This window comes from Lampris incognitus, chromosome 11 (genome assembly GCF_029633865.1).
Source record: "Lampris incognitus isolate fLamInc1 chromosome 11, fLamInc1.hap2, whole genome shotgun sequence".
In the NCBI taxonomy this organism is placed as follows: Eukaryota; Metazoa; Chordata; class Actinopteri; order Lampriformes; family Lampridae; genus Lampris; species Lampris incognitus.
In genome coordinates, this window is record NC_079221.1 from 27185487 (window position 1) to 27203265 (window position 17779).

At 47.2% G+C, this 17779-nt stretch overlaps 1 protein-coding gene across 3 annotated transcripts in view; it reads left to right on the forward strand.

The window, feature by feature from the left end:
* The first annotated feature begins 219 nt into the window (after positions 1–219).
* pla1a (phospholipase A1 member A) overlaps positions 220–17779 on the forward strand; it is a 34836-nt gene continuing 17276 nt past the window's right edge. For 2 of the 3 annotated variants that reach the window (XM_056289645.1, XM_056289647.1), the window contains exons 1-2: positions 220–439; positions 14634–14856. In XM_056289645.1, the coding sequence (XP_056145620.1) occupies positions 340–439; positions 14634–14856 (323 nt within the window). In that variant the 5' untranslated portion in view covers positions 220–339. The remainder of the gene's footprint in view (positions 440–14633; positions 14857–17779) is intronic. The other variant, XM_056289646.1, reaches the window with a different exon arrangement.

A 17779-nucleotide genomic window follows, 5' to 3' on the forward strand; every position in this document is an offset into this window, starting at 1 on the left:
TACAAAGCGCTCTATAATTTTAACATGTCAGAATTTAGTACTAATTATTTTGATAATGGAAATGTGTGTCGTGATGTAGACAGGATAATAATAATAAAGCAAGACATGATGAAGAAAACACGGCCACAGGAAAACAGTCCGCCTCTCATTACATTACATTGCCGGCTGGTCGCGGCTGCAGCCATCCAACTCTGTCCGCAAATAATGCGGCTCGGCCCAGTAACTGGGAATTTGAGCTCCGTCAGCCAATCCGGAGCTGAGCTTTTTAATGCCACTAAATCTTCCCGGGACCAACTCTCCCCATTCACCACCGGTCTGTTTAGTTCCCCCGATCACACGATGCCCTGGCAGGTCAACATATTTCTCCTCGGCACTTTCGTCATCTTCGTCACGACGGTGGTGGCAGGTGAATCCTCGTCAGATGACTCCCGGTTTTCAAGTAGGTAGCTCGCTGACATGAATCATTCAAACGTGTATATCAAAAATGTTACGAATGTGTTTGCTGCATATTTTCTATTAACCAGAGTAGCGGAGACTTGGCTTACGTCACATGTTTTTTTAACGTTTATTTTGAAATAGCCGAGAACTGGGGGTTTCTGAAGTTTGTCCACTCTCGAAAAATTCCCCGACAAGATAAATTAGAGTAAAACTGAGTGTACCAGTATACATTTCTACTTGCGCTGTACAGTTTTACTACTATATATTTATTTATCTGTACTACATTAGTACTTACCCAACTGCCTTATGGCGTCAACAATTTATTGTTTTTTTATCGATTTCTGTACTCGTGGCCAATTATGCATGCTATAGTGCAATATTCAACCCTCAGTCCAATACTCTGTAAATTGTACACAAGTATTTGGTCATTTACAGTATTCCCTAATAATCGCTACCACCCTTAATTAGCGTTAAACCTCCCTTTTCCTTGCTGTTGTGTACTGAGTCTGGAGAGGTGGACGGAGCTGCTGGTTCCCGGAAAAGTTGTTCCCATTCAATCCCCCCGTAGGAAACTTAAATTTTTGTGGATTACCACAATAATACTCAACACAGAAACACGGGAGTCCGCCGGATAATTAAAGGCTCAGTTCACCCCATAATCAAAAATACATGTTTTTCCTCTTACTTGTAATGCTATTTATCAATCTAGATCGTTTTAGTGTGAGTTGCCAAATTTTGGAGATATCGGCCATAGATATGTCTGCTTTCTCTTGTATATATATTGCCAAACTGGTTGGCACTCGGCTTGTGTTGCTCAAAGCGCCAAAACAAAAAAAAAAACATTTGAAAAAAAATCAACAGCAATGTCTCTTTCCAGAAATTATGACGCGGTTACTCAAGATAATCCACAGACCATGCTGTGAGCAGTTTCATGTAGGTGTAGTTCAGTCTAAGAAAATAGTTCCTATTTTTTTACGCTTTTGTAGATATTTGATCTGTTGTGTGTGTGAGTCAATGATCACACTGACTTAAAACGATCCAACTGTAAATCAAGGTGGACGAATATATCACTTTAAGAAGTAGGCATATTCATAAAACATGAAATCACCATAAGTGCATATGTGAAACGACTTAATGGAAATATTCAATTAACATTACATAACATACTGCACATTGGTAACTATCACATGAACCATGTTATACACAGGAACGTTTTTGTTTGTTGTTGTTTTTTTCTTCATAGCTTCCTATTCACTGCATATATTTTGGGTTTGGTCTGCAGATGCGGCCTGAATGTGTTGTGTAGTTGTAACCAGGTTAAAATTAATGTTTTTATTTTATTTTGTTTGAGTATGAAATATCACCAAATCCTGTCTGTGTGCTGTTATTTGTGTTTACTACATTTTATTTTATGTCATTATTTACTTTTATGTGTTTTACAACGACCGTCATATACGTGTACTGTCGTTTTAAGAGAGAGGTCTTATGGGTACACGGAAGACGGAACGCGGGAGAGGCCATTTTTGTTTTGTGGGAGGAGTCTCAAGCAGCAATCGAGCCGAGCCACACGTGTTTCTTACCGTGGGACAGTTTTGCTGGTTGAGGAGAACGTAACCTTGAGTATCCCTGTAAGAAGATACTGCAAGTTGTGGGATAAAATACTTGTTTATCCTTTCTTACATCGGAGTCCCGTGGACGGTTTCTCCTTCCAACGCACACGAGTGGAGTCCGGGCAGTGATTGAACTTCGACCCCCACGTCCGTAAGAAACACCGCTCCCGCTGGAGGACTGGACGGTTGTCGAAGGGTTTGAAACCAAAATAAATGGCAAGGTGGGCCAAATAGAGTCCTGTGTGTCCCCGCTCCTTCCTTGATCATGATGATGATGATGATGATGAGAGACTGAGGGCCCCCCACAACACCTGGGGCCCCACCCAACTAGAACACAACGCAGAGCTAATGATGAGAGTGACGGGCATGCAGCAGGCTGACCAGCATAGAACACCATAGGACTGCCCCCGTTACATTGGTGCCGTGACCCTCCTGGATCCTGAGAGTGACATCAGTTGCTCGCCGCGGGAGGCTGCTGTCGTCATCAAGCCCCAGACGTCCTCAGGTATTTCTATAGACTGTACGCTCATGTTACAGTGGACTGGAGTTGAGCTGTGTGGACACTGGACAGTCATAGCTGTGGTTACCATGGACTGGGCTTGTGAACAGGACATTTGTATATACTGAAGGAAGAAAAACACACGAAAAAAAAAAAAGGAAAAAAAGGTTAATGTTGATGTGATTGAAGGACTCGTGTGAATAATCTATTGATCTAAACTACTGGATATGTGCATATGTGATTAATCTATTGGTGAATTTGTTGATTGTGTGTGATTGTTTCAATCTCTTAGTGATTTCTAGATTCAATTATTTAAATGAATTGAGCTTTTCACTTTTTTATTTTATTTTTTATTTTATCTGAGTGTTAGAGGTAGGAACATGGCAGAGGGTGGTTCGTACGTAGGTGGGGGTAACATTGCTGATCAGGATCTTTTGGATCGCCAGTGTGCTATGGAGAGGGGGTACCAGTTAGATGTGGGTGGGGGTTTACGGCTAGGTGTAGGTAGGAGTTTCGGGCAGCTCTTAGAGGGCGGGGAACCAGACACCAGAGCACCAGGACCTAGAGACCCGACCACATTTGGCACTCCTCAGTTCACCTCCACACGCTACGTAGAACGGGCCAGGCCAGGTATCAGCGAAGGGGCTGTGCTGGGTAACAGCGAGCAGCCAGTGGGTGAGTTAGCCATGCTCATTACTCGGTTAGCAGAGAAGATAGGAGAGTCAATCACTGCTAAGCTGCAGGAAACACAAATGCTTAGAAACACACACACAGACAGTGCTAGGTCTGCTGAACAGTGTTCGGAGACAGTGCCTAGTGTTAGAGTAGTAATGCAGACAGACGCTAGGGAGCCTCCTATTTTCAGGGGCGACAGCTCTGATAAGTTTACAGTTCATGAGTGGGAGAGCCTTATGACTTTGTATTAGAGGAAGCGAGCCATTCCAGTTAGTGAGCAGTCACATGAGATTCTAGCTAAGCTTATGGGGAAAGCAGGGGACGTGGTGAGGATAAAGCTGCGCAACACATCTGTCGACCACATAGCGAACCCTCACATTATTTTTGATGTACTGAAGCAACACTTTAGTGACTTCACATACTCGAGCATGCCCCTGGCGGACTTTTACAGTATGCTGCCCAAGCCAGGTGAGGACGCTATGGAGTATTGGATTAGGCTTAATAAAACAGTGGAGGTGGCTGACGAATGCTTGAAGTGGCAGGGCCGTAGTATTGAAGAGCCAAGCCACGAGGTAAGCATGATGTTTATCAAACACTGTCCAGATCAGTCTCTTGCCAATGTTTTTAAGTTCAAGTCCGCAGGGAAATGGTCTGCTAGCGAGATCCAGGAGAGGCTTGATGAGTACATGCTGGAGAGGAAGTCCCGTGTTGCTGCAGGTGGACAACGTGAAGCAGGCGCGGTAGAGCGTAGGTTCCATTCACAGGTTCATGTCCCTGTAGTCGACATGGCTCCCGACTTGAACACGACCGTGCCGGTGGTGCTATCTCCCGTCCCGGCTCATGCGTCATCTCCTATACCATTTTGTGCAAGGTCTCCTACACCGTCTCCTGCACCTGTCTCTGGCGGTGATGATTATATGAGGAGTTTGGTGAGCTTGCTAGACCGTTTGGTCAAAATGCAGACTCAGGTTCCAGTTAGCGCTGCAGTCCGGACACCGACGCAGACTCAACCGCCAGCTAGCGCCGCAGGGCAGGTGTCAGACGCACCGCAGAGGTTGTGCAGGGTTTGTAAGTCTCCGGATCACTCCACATTTTCCCACTGCAGCCGGGAGAACCGATGTATAAACTGTTTGTCTCCTGGTCATTGGAAGAGGGACTGTCCTCACCCTCAGCCGCCCAACCAGCTCCGTTCTCAGCCTGGTGGAAGAGCCGGTCGTCAGTCTCGTCCATTAAACTACTAAACCCACACCTAGAGAGGGATGGTGTGGGTAATGTAGATGTATCCCTCACTGATGTCTCCGACCTGGCTCACTTGTATGAAGACAAGTGTGCCAAAGCACCTCAGGGTTCGCGTATGGTCATTCAGGCGACACAGAGGATTCAGGCTTTCAGTGACTTGTTCTATGCTCCTGTTCTTGTCAACCAGAGTGTGCAGCTTAATGGCATGTTGGATACTGGCTCTATGTCATGCAGTATCAGTGAAAATGCAGTAGAGAAGCTCCGCTCTGGGGGTGTTTTACCTGAGAAGCAGCAGCCTGAAGAGAACATTGTCTTGATTGGCTGCGGTGGTCTGGAGACTAGGCCTGATGGTTTTTATGACCTCAACATGCAGCTTTATGGTGTTTCCTTTGTCATACCCACTCTGGTCGTGCCCGGTCAGCATGATGATCTGATAGTCGGCACAAACGTCATTAAACATGTGGCCCATGTACTCAAGAGTGGTACTGAGTACTGGGACATCGCGTCTAGACAGGAACATCCGTCTAGTCCTGACGTTGAACAGTTCTTGTCCATGTTCACGAATGTAGAGCGCTGGAGGGGTGGTGCAGTTCCTGAGAAGATAGGTACTGTTAAGCTCACCCAGGCCGTGACACTCTTACCGAGGCACGAGCACTTAGTCTGGGGCAGACTTCCTGCTAAGGTGCCTATGTCAGCTGGAAGCACTGTTGTTGTGGAGCCGACAGACTCCAAGGCCATGCCACGCAGTGTCCTCGTAGGTCGACTTTTCACACCGCTCTGGGGTGATAGGTGGGTACCCATGACTGTTGTCAATCCATCTGACAAAGCCATCATACTGAAAAGGAACTGCAAGTTGGCTGATGTGTTTCCATGCTTGGCGATTGAGGACTTTAATGTTTTCCAGGGACTGCAATCAGTTGCAGGGAGGCATGAGTCCAACGCCACAGATAGTGCCTGTCCCCCTGTCCAGCCGGCTAGGAGTTTGTCAGAGCTCGGACTCAGTGACATTGACCTCAGCTCCTGTCAGGTTAGTGAGGCATGCAAGTCCCAGCTCACTCAGCTGCTCACCGAGTACCATGACATCTTCTCCAGGGACTCTCTGGACTGTGGCGAGGTCACAGGATACACACATCGCATCCATCTGGTGGATGAGCGCCCCTTTCGCTTGCCCTACAGGAGGGTTCCCCCAGCCCACTATCAGAAGTTGAGACAGGTTCTCACTGATATGGAGGAGAAAGAGATTATCCGGAAGTCCTCGAGCGCATACGCTTCACCGCTGGTTATGGTATGGAAGAAGGATGGCGGGCTTCGGATCTGCACTGATTTCAGATGGCTGAATGCTCGGACCTTGAAAGACGCTCATCCCTTGCCACACCAGTCGGACTGTCTTGCCGCGCTGGGTGGTAACTGCCTCTTTAGTACGATGGACCTCACCTCTGGCTTCTTCAACATCCCAATGCATGAAGATGACAAGAAGTACACTGCTTTCACGACTCCCCTTGGGTTGCATGAATACAATCGCATGCCACAGGGCCTTTGTAATAGCCCTGCAGCCTTCATGAGAATGATGATTGGAATCTTTGGGGATCTGAACTTCACGAAGCTTTTGTGCTATCTTGATGATCTTCTTGTCTTCGCGCCGTCAGAGGTTGAGGCTCTGTCGAGGCTCCGCACTGTGTTTCAGAGGTTGAGGGAGAACAACTTGAAACTGGCTCCGAAGAAGTGTCATCTGCTGCAGAAGCGGGTGCGGTTTTTGGGCCACGTGGTTGATGGCGGAGGTGTGTCTGTCGATCCCTCCAAAGTAGAGGTCATCTCCAACATGACAGTGCAGGATCTCATGGAAGGTGATGGGTGCACGCCTTCTGTTCGTAGGATCAAATCTTTCCTTGGTATGGTATTTTACTACCAGCATTTCCTCCCGAACTGCTCCTCCGTGGCTAAGCCCCTGTTCGCCCTTACAGCTGGACAAAAGAGGAGGGGGAGGTCAGCTAAGGATAAGAAGCCCCATGGCAGCTTCCGTAAGCTTACCTCCGCAGACTGGACGGTGGAATGTGGGGAAGCATTTGATCTGTTGAAGACGATGTTACTGGAGTGTGTGGTGCTTGCCCATCCAGACTTTGAGGTGCCTTTCATTTTGTCGGTCGATGCGTCTTTGGACGGACTCGGCGCGGTGCTGTCTCAAGTGCCCCGAGGAGAGTCCAAGGCCAGACCTGTTGGTTTTGCAAGCAAGTCACTCAGTGCCTCACAGCGGAAGTATCCAGCTCATAGACTGGAGTTCATGGCGCTGAAGTGGAGTGTTTGTGAAAAGTTCAGCCACTGGCTGAAGGGTCAAAGCTTCACCGTTTGGACAGATAATAATCCGCTGACTTATCTCCTAACGAAGCCGAAGCTTGACGCGTGTGAGATCCGCTGGGTGTCTAAGTTGGCGTCTTACACTTTCGATCTCAAACACCTGCCAGGGAAGAAAAACGTGGTGGCGGATGCCTTGAGTCGCGACCCTTTTTCCAAGCCCGTCAGTCAGAGGCTACTTAGGGAGCCCTACCCGGCCCTTGTTCAGGAAGCCGACGGGGTTGAGGGGGACTCTGTGCAGGATGTTTTCAGACTCAGTTGCCAGTCCCAAACAGTGAGTAGTGCGCGATCTGGGTTTGCTTGTGATGCAGCTGAGGTCAGGGCTTTTTGTCAAGCCAAATGTGACTGGCCTGATGCATCAGTATTCACAGCACTCAGTTTGGTCCAGCACGTTCAGCATCTGTCGGGTGGTCAGGATACACTGCCAATGTTATCCACCGAGGAGCTCAGGTTGAGTCAGGAGCAGGACCCCTGCATCTCCAAGGTGTTGCCCTTTGTCGCTGTTCGGAAGCGGCCATCGAGACGTGAGAGGCATGGTGCTGACCAGAAGGTCCTCAGGCTGTTGAAACAGTGGGAGAAGTTGGAAGTCAATGATGGTGTCTTGTACAGGGTGACAAAGGACCCAGTGTCCAAGCAGAGGAGGTCTCAGTATGTTTTACCTCTGAGTCTGAAAGACAAGGCACTGTCTTGCATCCACGATCACGCTGGTCATCAGGGCCAGGACCGTACTCTCTCTCTTGCAAGGCAGCGTTTTTATTGGCCTGACATGGAGAGGGATATCAGAGCATATGTCAGATGCTGTCGGAGATGTGTGTTTGGGAAGACCCCAGAGCCAGCTGCTTGCGCGCCCCTGGAGAGCATTAAAACTTCCGCACCGATGCAGCTTGTGTGTATGGATTTCTGGTCCGCTGAGGACAGTAAGCAGCGGTCAGTCGATGTCTTAGTGGTTACTGACCACTTCACTAAGCTTGCTCACGCGTTCCCCTGCACCAATCAGACAGCGAAGCAGGTCGCCAAGAAACTCTGGGATCATGTATTCTGTGTTTACGGGTTTCCAGAGAGAATACATTCTGACCAGGGCACAAACTTTGAGAGTAACCTGATTGCAGAGCTTCTCAAGTTGGCGGGTGTAGCGAAGTCCCACACGACGGCTTACCATCCTATGGGTAATGGCGGGACAGAGCGGTTTAATCGCACGATGGGGAATATGCTCCGTTCCCTTCCGCTTCAGCAGAAGCAACAGTGGCCTCAGCAGATCCATTCTCTCACGCTCGCGTACAATGCCACTGTTCACGAGACCACGGGTTACGCGCCTTTCTTCCTGATGTATGGGCGTGTCCCAAGACTGCCGGTGGATGTTATGTTCAGGCAGGTTTTGCATGACCCTCACGTCTCTGCTTTCCTGTCTAAGGAGTGCAATGGAGATCGCTCAGAAGCACTCCACGGCTGAGCAGCAGCATCAGGCGCGACAGTACAACAGACATGCCAAGGGCACTGTCCTGTCTGTCGGGGATCGTGTTTTGGTTGCGAACCAGAGTGAGCGAGGGAAGAGAAAGTTGGCTGACAAATGGGAGAACGGAGTGTACACGGTTGTCGGTGTCAACCCCAATATTCACGTCTACAAGATTCAGGATGCAGAGGGGCACACCAGGGTGGTGCACAGGAACCGTTTGTTGGAGGTCAACTTCTTGCCCCTTCCTGAGTTAGATAAGGGTGAGGAGTCCAGTACAACCAGTCAGTTGTCTGACTGCGCAGAGTCCGATGAGGAGGACAGTGCAGATGTCCTGACGGTCTCAGGGGATGCAGTGGGGCTAGCAGTCTCATCACTTGGAGACTCGCCTAGATCTGAGTGGGCAGAAGCGGAAGAGTTCATTCCGTCTAGTCTGGTAGTCAGTCTTGTGGGGGCCACTGCTCAGTCTCCACCCAACACACACGCACCACACAACACACATGCACCACACATAGAGGCATCACACTCACTCGATGTAGGTGTTATATCTCACACTGATTCGCACACAGGGGCACCACCCTCACTCGATACAGATGTTGCAGCTCGCACTGTCTCATGCACACAAGTAGAGAGCGATGGTCGGGTTAGGACACGCACAGGGAGGGTGGTGAGGTCAGTGAACAGGTTAATAGAATCTATGGCTCAGATGCCATTTCTACGGAGTGTGAGGGTTTGGACTTTGATGGAGGTTGGAGTCATTCAAACTAGTTTAATGTGAGTTATTAGGTGTCTATCAGACAGGGTTGTATTGGGCCAAGTGCATGGTGTGGCGTATCAGGCGTCACATTGATCTAGGGGAATACTGAGACTTGATCAACCTCATTATTTTCTGAACCTCGTAACCGAGGTAGCTCCTACGTTGACTGGAGGACTAGGTCCTTCTTTTCACTTGTGCCAGTAGTCAGTGATGGGCTTTTCCTTTCCTCTTTCTCTTTTTATCCTGCTGTCAGGATGTTGGTGAATTTCAGGAGGGGTGAATGTAACCAGGTTAAAATTAATGTTTTTATTTTATTTTGTTTGAGTATGAAATATCACCAAATCCTGTCTGTGTGCTGTTATTTGTGTTTACTACATTTTATTTTATGTCATTATTTACTTTTATGTGTTTTACAACGACCGTCATATACGTGTACTGTCGTTTTAAGAGAGAGGTCTTATGGGTACACGGAGGACGGAACGCGGGAGAGGCCATTTTTGTTTTGTGGGAGGAGTCTCAAGCAGCAATCGAGCCGAGCCACACGTGTTTCTTACCGTGGGACAGTTTTGCTGGTTGAGGAGAACGTAACCTTGAGTATCCCTGTAAGAAGATACTGCAAGCTGTGGGATAAAATACTTGTTTATCCTTTCTTACATCGGAGTCCCGTGGACGGTTTCTCCTTCCAACGCACACGAGTGGAGTCCGGGCAGTGATTGAACTTCGACCCCCACGTCCGTAAGAAACACCGCTCCCGCTGGAGGACTGGACGGTTGTCGAAGGGTTTGAAACCAAAATAAATGGCAAGGTGGGCCAAATAGAGTCCTGTGTGTCCCCGCTCCTTCCTTGATCATGATGATGATGATGATGATGATGAGAGACTGAGGGCCCCCCACAACACCTGGGGCCCCACCCAACTAGAACACAACGCAGAGCTAATGATGAGAGTGACGGGCATGCAGCAGGCTGACCAGCATAGAACACCATAGGACTGCCCCCGTTACATAGTGTGCGTTACTTTTCTCAGTGGGTAAGTGTGCTGTGTGTGTTGGCTGGAGAGTGGATGTGTGTTGTGATTGCATGGTGTTTGGCTCTAGTTTATATGGTGTGAGGGGTACACTGTTCACTGTAGAGGGGCTGATGTTCTCCGAGTCTGGTTCCTCTGCATGGAACTGTGGCGGTGGCGGCTCTGCAACAGGAAGGATGTGGCGGCGATTCCTCCTTTTTGTCTTCCGTTGGACTGGATGACATAAGAGCGTGGCTCCTTGCTCCTCTCCTTTACAGTCCCACGTTGGTCGTATCCTTTGGGGGTCTGCATACGAACCACCTGTCCCTCTGTTAAAGGCTGTAGTGGGCGACTTGACTCGTCATGCTGGTGTTTTAGAGTGAGCCTTTTGTTGAGGACCTGGGCGCTGACTCGCTGGGTGTCCTTCAGAACCAGTTCCAGTAGTTTGGTACACACTGGAATGGCTGTGCGTGTCTGCCGTGACATCAGATGTTCAGCAGGGGAGCCCAGTGTTGAATCACGGTGGAGATTCAGGAGATTGAAGAACACGTCAGATCCATCTCTGTGAGATTTCTCCATTAGCTGCTTGGCACTGAAGGCCGCTCTCTCTGCGAGCCCGTTGGATTGTGGGAATTCGGGGCTGCTGGTGGTATGGACAAAATCCCATTGTTTGGCAAAGTTCTTGAAACGCTGAATGGTGTATTGCCTAGCATTGTCAAAGAAGACGGTGTGTGCTATGCCATGGACCGAAAAGTGTCTTTTCAATTTGGATATCACAGCTGATGATGTTAGGTCATGGAGAGGGCAATTTCGAACCAGCCAGAATATGAATCTACAAGCACTTGGTAGTGTTTGCCACGCCATTCGAACATGTCTGTGGCTTCTATGGACCATGGGAGATCTGGAACTGGTTGGGGTTGCAGAGGTTCCTTTTGCTGGTGGGACTTGGTGCTGTTACAAACTGCACATGTGAGTAGCTCTTCAGTGATGTCATTTGACATTGCCAGCCAAAATATGATGCCTCTAGCTCTGCGCTTAGTTGCTTCAACACCTGCGTGGCCTTTGTGCATGATGTTGATGTACTTTCTGCACAGAGACTGGGGAATGACTGTTTTGTGGCCTTTCATGATGATCCCTTCCTCCACTGTGAGTTCGTCTCTGTAGGGGAAGAAAGGAATGACAGCAGGCTTGAGCTGGCTTTCTCTGGTGGGCCATCCTCTTTGAATGACTGCACTGAGGGTTTGTAGCACTTCATCCTCTGCTGTGTGCTGTCTGAGTTCTTCTAGGCGAGCTGTGGAGCTGTTACTCACCGACATGACTTCATAAGCATTGTTTTCAGCAGGGCTCTGGGAAACTTGTGCATTTGGAGCTCTTGAGAGAGTGTCAGCCAGGTACATGCGCTTGCCCTTTTTGTATACCAAGCTGATGTCATAGCTCTGTAGGCGGAGTAGCATTCTCTGGAGACGTGCAGGGGTGGTGTGAATGGACTTCTTTAGGATCATCACCAGAGGTTGATGGTCGGTTTCCATGATTGCGGACTTTCCGTACACATAGTTTTTTAATTTTGTGCAGGCAAACACAACAGCTAGAAGTTCTTTTTCTATTTGGGCGTATCGTGTCTCCGTATCTGTGAGAGTATGTGATGCGAATGCTACTGGCCTGCCGTTTTGTATGCATGCTGCTCTGAGTCCATAGCATGATGCGTCACAGGTGAGTGTGATTGGCTCCTTGACGTTGTAGTACGCCAATACCGTTGGGCTGGATAGGCACAACTTGAGGTGGTCAAATGCCTCCTGATGCTGCTGGAACCAGCACCACGCTGTCTCCTTGTGGATCAGTTTCCTTAGAGGCGCTGCAATGTCACTGAAGTTCAGAATGTACCTAGCAAGGTAATTTACCATTCCAAAAAAATGCTGTAGTGAAGTGATATCTGTGGGGACTGGCATGTCAGTGATAGCTGCAGTTTTAGAGGGGTTAGCTTTTAGGCCCTCGCTTGTGAAGATGTGGCCTACATAGCCTACTTGGTCCAGGCAAAACTTGCACTTGACTGGATTTAGCCTGAGGTTGACCTCTCTCACTCGTTCAAGTACTTTTCTCAGGTTGGCATCGTGTTCAGCTCTCAGGCATTCTCAGGGGTTGCGAACCGGTGGCATTCCAAGGTGGTGAACAGGGCTGCTCCAGTGGCAGAACTGACAAGGAAAGGCAAGGAATATAGCAGGGTAGACAACAAGAAGGAAGGTGGTACGGTGATGTGAATACCTGCAGTCAGTGGAGACTAAAGAGGTCACTTAGATGAGTGATGAAATATTTCTCTCAATAAAAGTTGTCTCCAGATGAACTGATTCAACTTTCTGTGATTTCCTTACCTGGATTATATAGCATGCATCAAGATATAATATGAGTAGTAAATATCAAGTGCATTTACCAGGGTAGGGATTAAAAGAAGGAGGTAAATTATTCTCAGCCCATTTACTTTTCAGATGTCTGCATTCAGAAATACAGGAGCCACACTGACTTAATGTTATTGTTGGTGTCTGACACCAGTGGTGGCTGGCCAGTACAGGGCGCTGGGGCGCTGCCCCCTTCAAATATCAAGAGATGAAAATCTACTTAAACATGTTAGATATAATTTAGTTGTATAATGCAAATAATTATGAAACAAATGTGTTTTTCAGTTTGTGAGCGCCTGTCAGCAGCCATTAAATATTGGTTCCAAATGGTATTTGGTTGATTTCTGTCTGAATACATATGCTGCCTGGGTGAGGGGTGTCGGCTAAACAATACCTTATGTAAGCCCTCAAACTTTTGGCAAGCAGGTGACCTGAGGCTGCTGTCTAATTGGTTTCTTCAGATTTTCCATGGGGCGCAGTTCTGTGCGCCCCAGACACTCCCACTTTTATTGGCATTGAATTGGTATTGTTTTAATGTTTTTTGATCTAATGTGATTGGACAATTATCGTGGCTGTCAATCATGTTCACACCCACCATGATACCTCATCTCGACTGTCAATTATCCACCGTCTACGAATCCTGATAAAATCTATAGGCTACATTGTCCTTAATAACTTTGTGACTGTGTGGACATTAAAGCAGCTGTCAGGTGTGCTGAGCCAAGGTAAATTGCGCCCCCCCCCCCAATTTTTTTAGCACCAGCCGTCACTGTCTGACACCCCTCCACTTTAATAATTGACTTGCATTTGGAGTCTCCTCTGCAGCAGTTGCACTGAGAAACACCGATCAGCCAAAACGTTAAAACCACCTGCCTAATATTGTGTAGGTCCCGCTCATGGCACCAAAACAGCTCTGACTCGTCGAGGCATGGACTCCACAAAACATCTGAAGGTGCCCTCTGGTATCTGGCACCGAGACATTAACAACAGATCCTTTAAGTCCTGTAAATTACGAGGTGGATCGTACTTGTTTTTCCAACACATCTCACAGATGGTCGATCGGATTGAGATCTGGGGAATTTGGAGGCCAAGGCAACACCTTGAACTCTTTGTCATGTTCCTCAAACCATTCCTGAACAATGTGTGCAGTATGGCAGGGCACATTATCCTGCTGAAAGAAGCCACTGCCATCAGGGAATACCATTGCCATGAAGGGATGCACCTGGTCTGCAACAATGTTTAGGTAGGTGGCACGTGTCAAAGTAATATCCACATGAATGCCAGGACCCAAGGTTTTCCAGCAGAACATTTCCCAGAGCATCACACTGCCTCTGCTGGCGTACCTTCTTCCTACAGTGCATCCTGGTGCTATCTCTTCCCCAGGTAAATGATGCACATGCACCCAGCCTTCCACAAAATGTAAAAGAAAACATGATTCATCAGACCAGACCACCTTCTTCCATTACTCCATGGTATAGTTCTGACACTCACATGCCCATTGTAGGCACTTTTGGTGGTGGACAGGGGTCAGCATGGACACTCTGACTGGTCTGCAGCTACCCAGCCCCATACACAGCAAGCTGCAATGCATTGTGTGTTCTGAAACCTGTCTGTTATAACCAGCATTAACTTTTTCAGTAATTTGAGCTACAGTAGCTCTTCTGTGGGATTGGACCAGATAGAATAGCCTTTGCTCCCCACGTGTGTCACTGAGGCTAGGGTGCCCATCACCTGTTGCCAGTTATCCTTCCTTGGACCACTTTTGGTAGGTAATGACCACTGCATACTGGGAACACCCTACAAGACCTGCCATTTTTGAGATGCTCTGACCCAGTTGTCTACCCATCACAATTTGGCCTTGCCAAAGTTGTTCTGATCCTATGCTTGCCCATTTTTCCTGATTCCAACACATCAACTTCAAAAACTGACTGTTCATTTCCTGCCTAATATATCCCACCCCTTGACAGGTGCCATTTTAATGAGATAATCAATGTCATTCACTTACCTGTCAGTGGTTTTAATGTTTTGGCTGATCAGTGTATACTGAAGGTGTTGCAAAATGTCAGATGTCATCAAATGCTCTGGGTATCCTCTACCTTCCTGTTTGAATTGGCTAGTTTTTCTATTTTGATTTGTTGTCATCTTTTACATTTTTGAATGGTAGTGGTCAGACCTCAAGTAAAAATTACATGTAGCCCCTTTCATGTACCTCCTCTGATCTAGCAGGCGTTGGCAAGGAGTGGAAACATGACTGTGCTGACTTTAACAACACCACATGGAGAGAATTCCAGCAGCAGAGAACAAAGCTTCAGGTCCAGTACCTGCTGCTAACACGGAGGAATGTGGACTGTGCCGCCATGTTCAGCCAAGACTCCCTCACCAACCCACAGCAGCCCTCTCTCTTTGACTTCTCCCTTCCTACCAAGATCATTGTCCATGGGTACAGGTGAGGTGGATGGGATTTTCACACAAGTATGAGCACATGCAAAAATGCACACAAAGACAGGTGAACCCAATGAAAATAAATTTACTGTCAGTTCTCCAGTGAAATATCATTCCTAACGGTGCAATACACGGTGTGTGAATATTGTATACTAGAGACTCTATCCACAGATATTTTGTGATTATTTTCATTTCTAGTTGCTGATTTTACACAAACACAAATTATTTCTATCAAATCTCCCTCAACTACATGACTTTCTCACACTCACACACACACACACACACACACACATATATATATATATATATATATATATATATATATATATATACACACTACCGTTCAAAAGTTTGGGATCACCCAAACAATTTTGTGTTTTCCATGAAAAGTCACACTTATTCACCACCATATGTTGTGAAATGAATAGAAAATAGAGTCAAGACATTGACAAGGTTAGAAATAATGATTTGTATTTGAAATAAGATTTTTTTTACATCAAACTTTGCTTTCGTCAAAGAATCCTCCATTTGCAGCAATTACAGCATTGCAGACCTTTGGCATTCTAGCTGTTAATTTGTTGAGGTAATCTGGAGAAATTGCACCCCACGCTTCCAGAAGCAGCTCCCACAAGTTGGATTGGTTGGATGGGCACTTCTTTGAGCAGATTGAGTTTCTGGAGCATCACATTTGTGGGGTCAATTAAACGCTCAAAATGGCCAGAAAAAGAGAACTTTCATCTGAAACTCGACAGTCTATTCTTGTTCTTAGAAATGAAGGCTATTCCATGCGAGAAATTGCTAAGAAATTGAAGATTTCCTACACCGGTGTGTACTACTCCCTTCAGAGGACAGCACAAACAGGCTCTAACCAGAGTAGAAAAAGAAGTGGGAGGCCGCGTTGCACAACTGAGCAAGAAGATAAGTACATTAGAGTCTCTAGTTTGAGAAACAGACGCCTGACAGGTCCCCAACTGGCATCTTCATTAAATAGTACCTGTTAGAGCCTGTTTGTGCTGTCCTCTGAAGGGAGTAGTACACACCGGTGTAGGAAATCTTCAATTTCTTAGCAATTTCTCGCATGGAATAGCCTTCATTTCTAAGAACAAGAATAGACTGTCGAGTTTCAGATGAAAGTTCTCTTTTTCTGGCCATTTTGAGCGTTTAATTGACCCCACAAATGTGATGCTCCAGAAACTCAATCTGCTCAAAGAAGTGCCCATCCAACCAATCCAACTTGTGGGAGCTGCTTCTGGAAGCGTGGGGTGCAATTTCTCCAGATTACCTCAACAAATTAACAGCTAGAATGCCAAAGGTCTGCAATGCTGTAATTGCTGCAAATGGAGGATTCTTTGACGAAAGCAAAGTTTGATGTAAAAAAAATCTTATTTCAAATACAAATCATTATTTCTAACCTTGTCAATGTCTTGACTCTATTTTCTATTCATTTCACAACATATGGTGGTGAATAAGTGTGACTTTTCATGGAAAACACGAAATTGTTTGGGTGATCCCAAACTTTTGAACGGTAGTGTATATATATATAATCTCATCTTCAGCCGCTTTTCTAGGGTTGGGTCACGGTGGCAGCAAGCTAAGTAGGGCACTCCAGACGCCCCTCTCCCTAGCAACGCCCTTCAGCTCCTCCTGGGGGATCCCAAGGCGTTCACAGGCCAGATTGGACATGTAGTCCCTCCAGCGAGTTCTGGGTCTACCCCGGGGTCTCCTCCCAGTTGGCTGTGCCCGGTAAACCTCCAAAGGAAGGCGCCCAGGAGGCATCCTAATCAGATGCCCGAACCATCTCAACTGGCTCCTTTCGATGCGAAGGAGCAGCGGCTCTACTCCAACCTCCCTCCAGATGCCCGAGCTCCTCACCCTATTTCTAAGGCTGAGCCCAGACACCCTACAGAGGAAACTCATTTCAGCCACTTGTATCCCCAATCTCACCCTTTCAGTCACTACCCAAAGCTCACGACCATAGGTGAGGATTGGAACCAAGATTGACTGGTAAATTGAGAGCTTTGCCTCCCGGCTCAGCTCCTTCCTCGCCACAACGGTCCGGTACAACGTCCGCATTACTGCTGATGCCAGTGTTGTAGTACTCGAGTCCAGGACTCGGACTCGAGTCCGACTCGAGTCCTGATTTTCATGACTCGTGACTCGACTTGGACTTGAGCACTGATGACTCGGACTTGGACTCGGACTCGCGAATTTACTGCATTCGGACTCGGAAGTTGGAGACCCGGACTCTGACTTTTTAATTGATAAAGACTGTTTTTGTTAGATTTTTTTTAAATAATAGGCCCTACTAAAATATATTGATAGCTATATTAATACTGTAACATTATTCAATTTCGTGTAAGGGCAGGCACGTGTGTTCCACCTACATGCGGATTCACGTGGCGTGCATACCGTCGTGTTCAGTAGCGCGAAGATGCCTAAAGAGACGCCCCGAATTGTGCTCTTTGCTTACACAGATTTTACAACAAATTCCAGCAAGATCACTGCTAGATGTTCGATATGTAAACGAACTATTGAGAAGACCGGGACAACCTCAAACTTCAACAGACATCTGTCAAGGATGCACCCAGAAAAGTAAGTGATATGCAGTCAGCTGATGATATGGTTGGTGATCAGTTAACGTTAGCAAGCTCGCTATCTAGCTACGGTAACAATAGCCTCTGAAGTAACTCAACCACTGGTCCAAGATGTTGGGTCGGGTCGTGTGGCGGGTATATCATGTCACTAGAACCGTTGGGTTAGGTGGTGTGGCGGGTATATCATATCGCTAGAACCAAGTGAGATTGTATAGGTAAGTTAAGTAACGTTACTGTTAGAGTGCTAATGCAGCATTGCACAGAAAAGTCACAGTACGGTTCGCTTTCGGTACGAGCGTGCCATCGATCTCACTAATGATGAGTTGGTAAGTA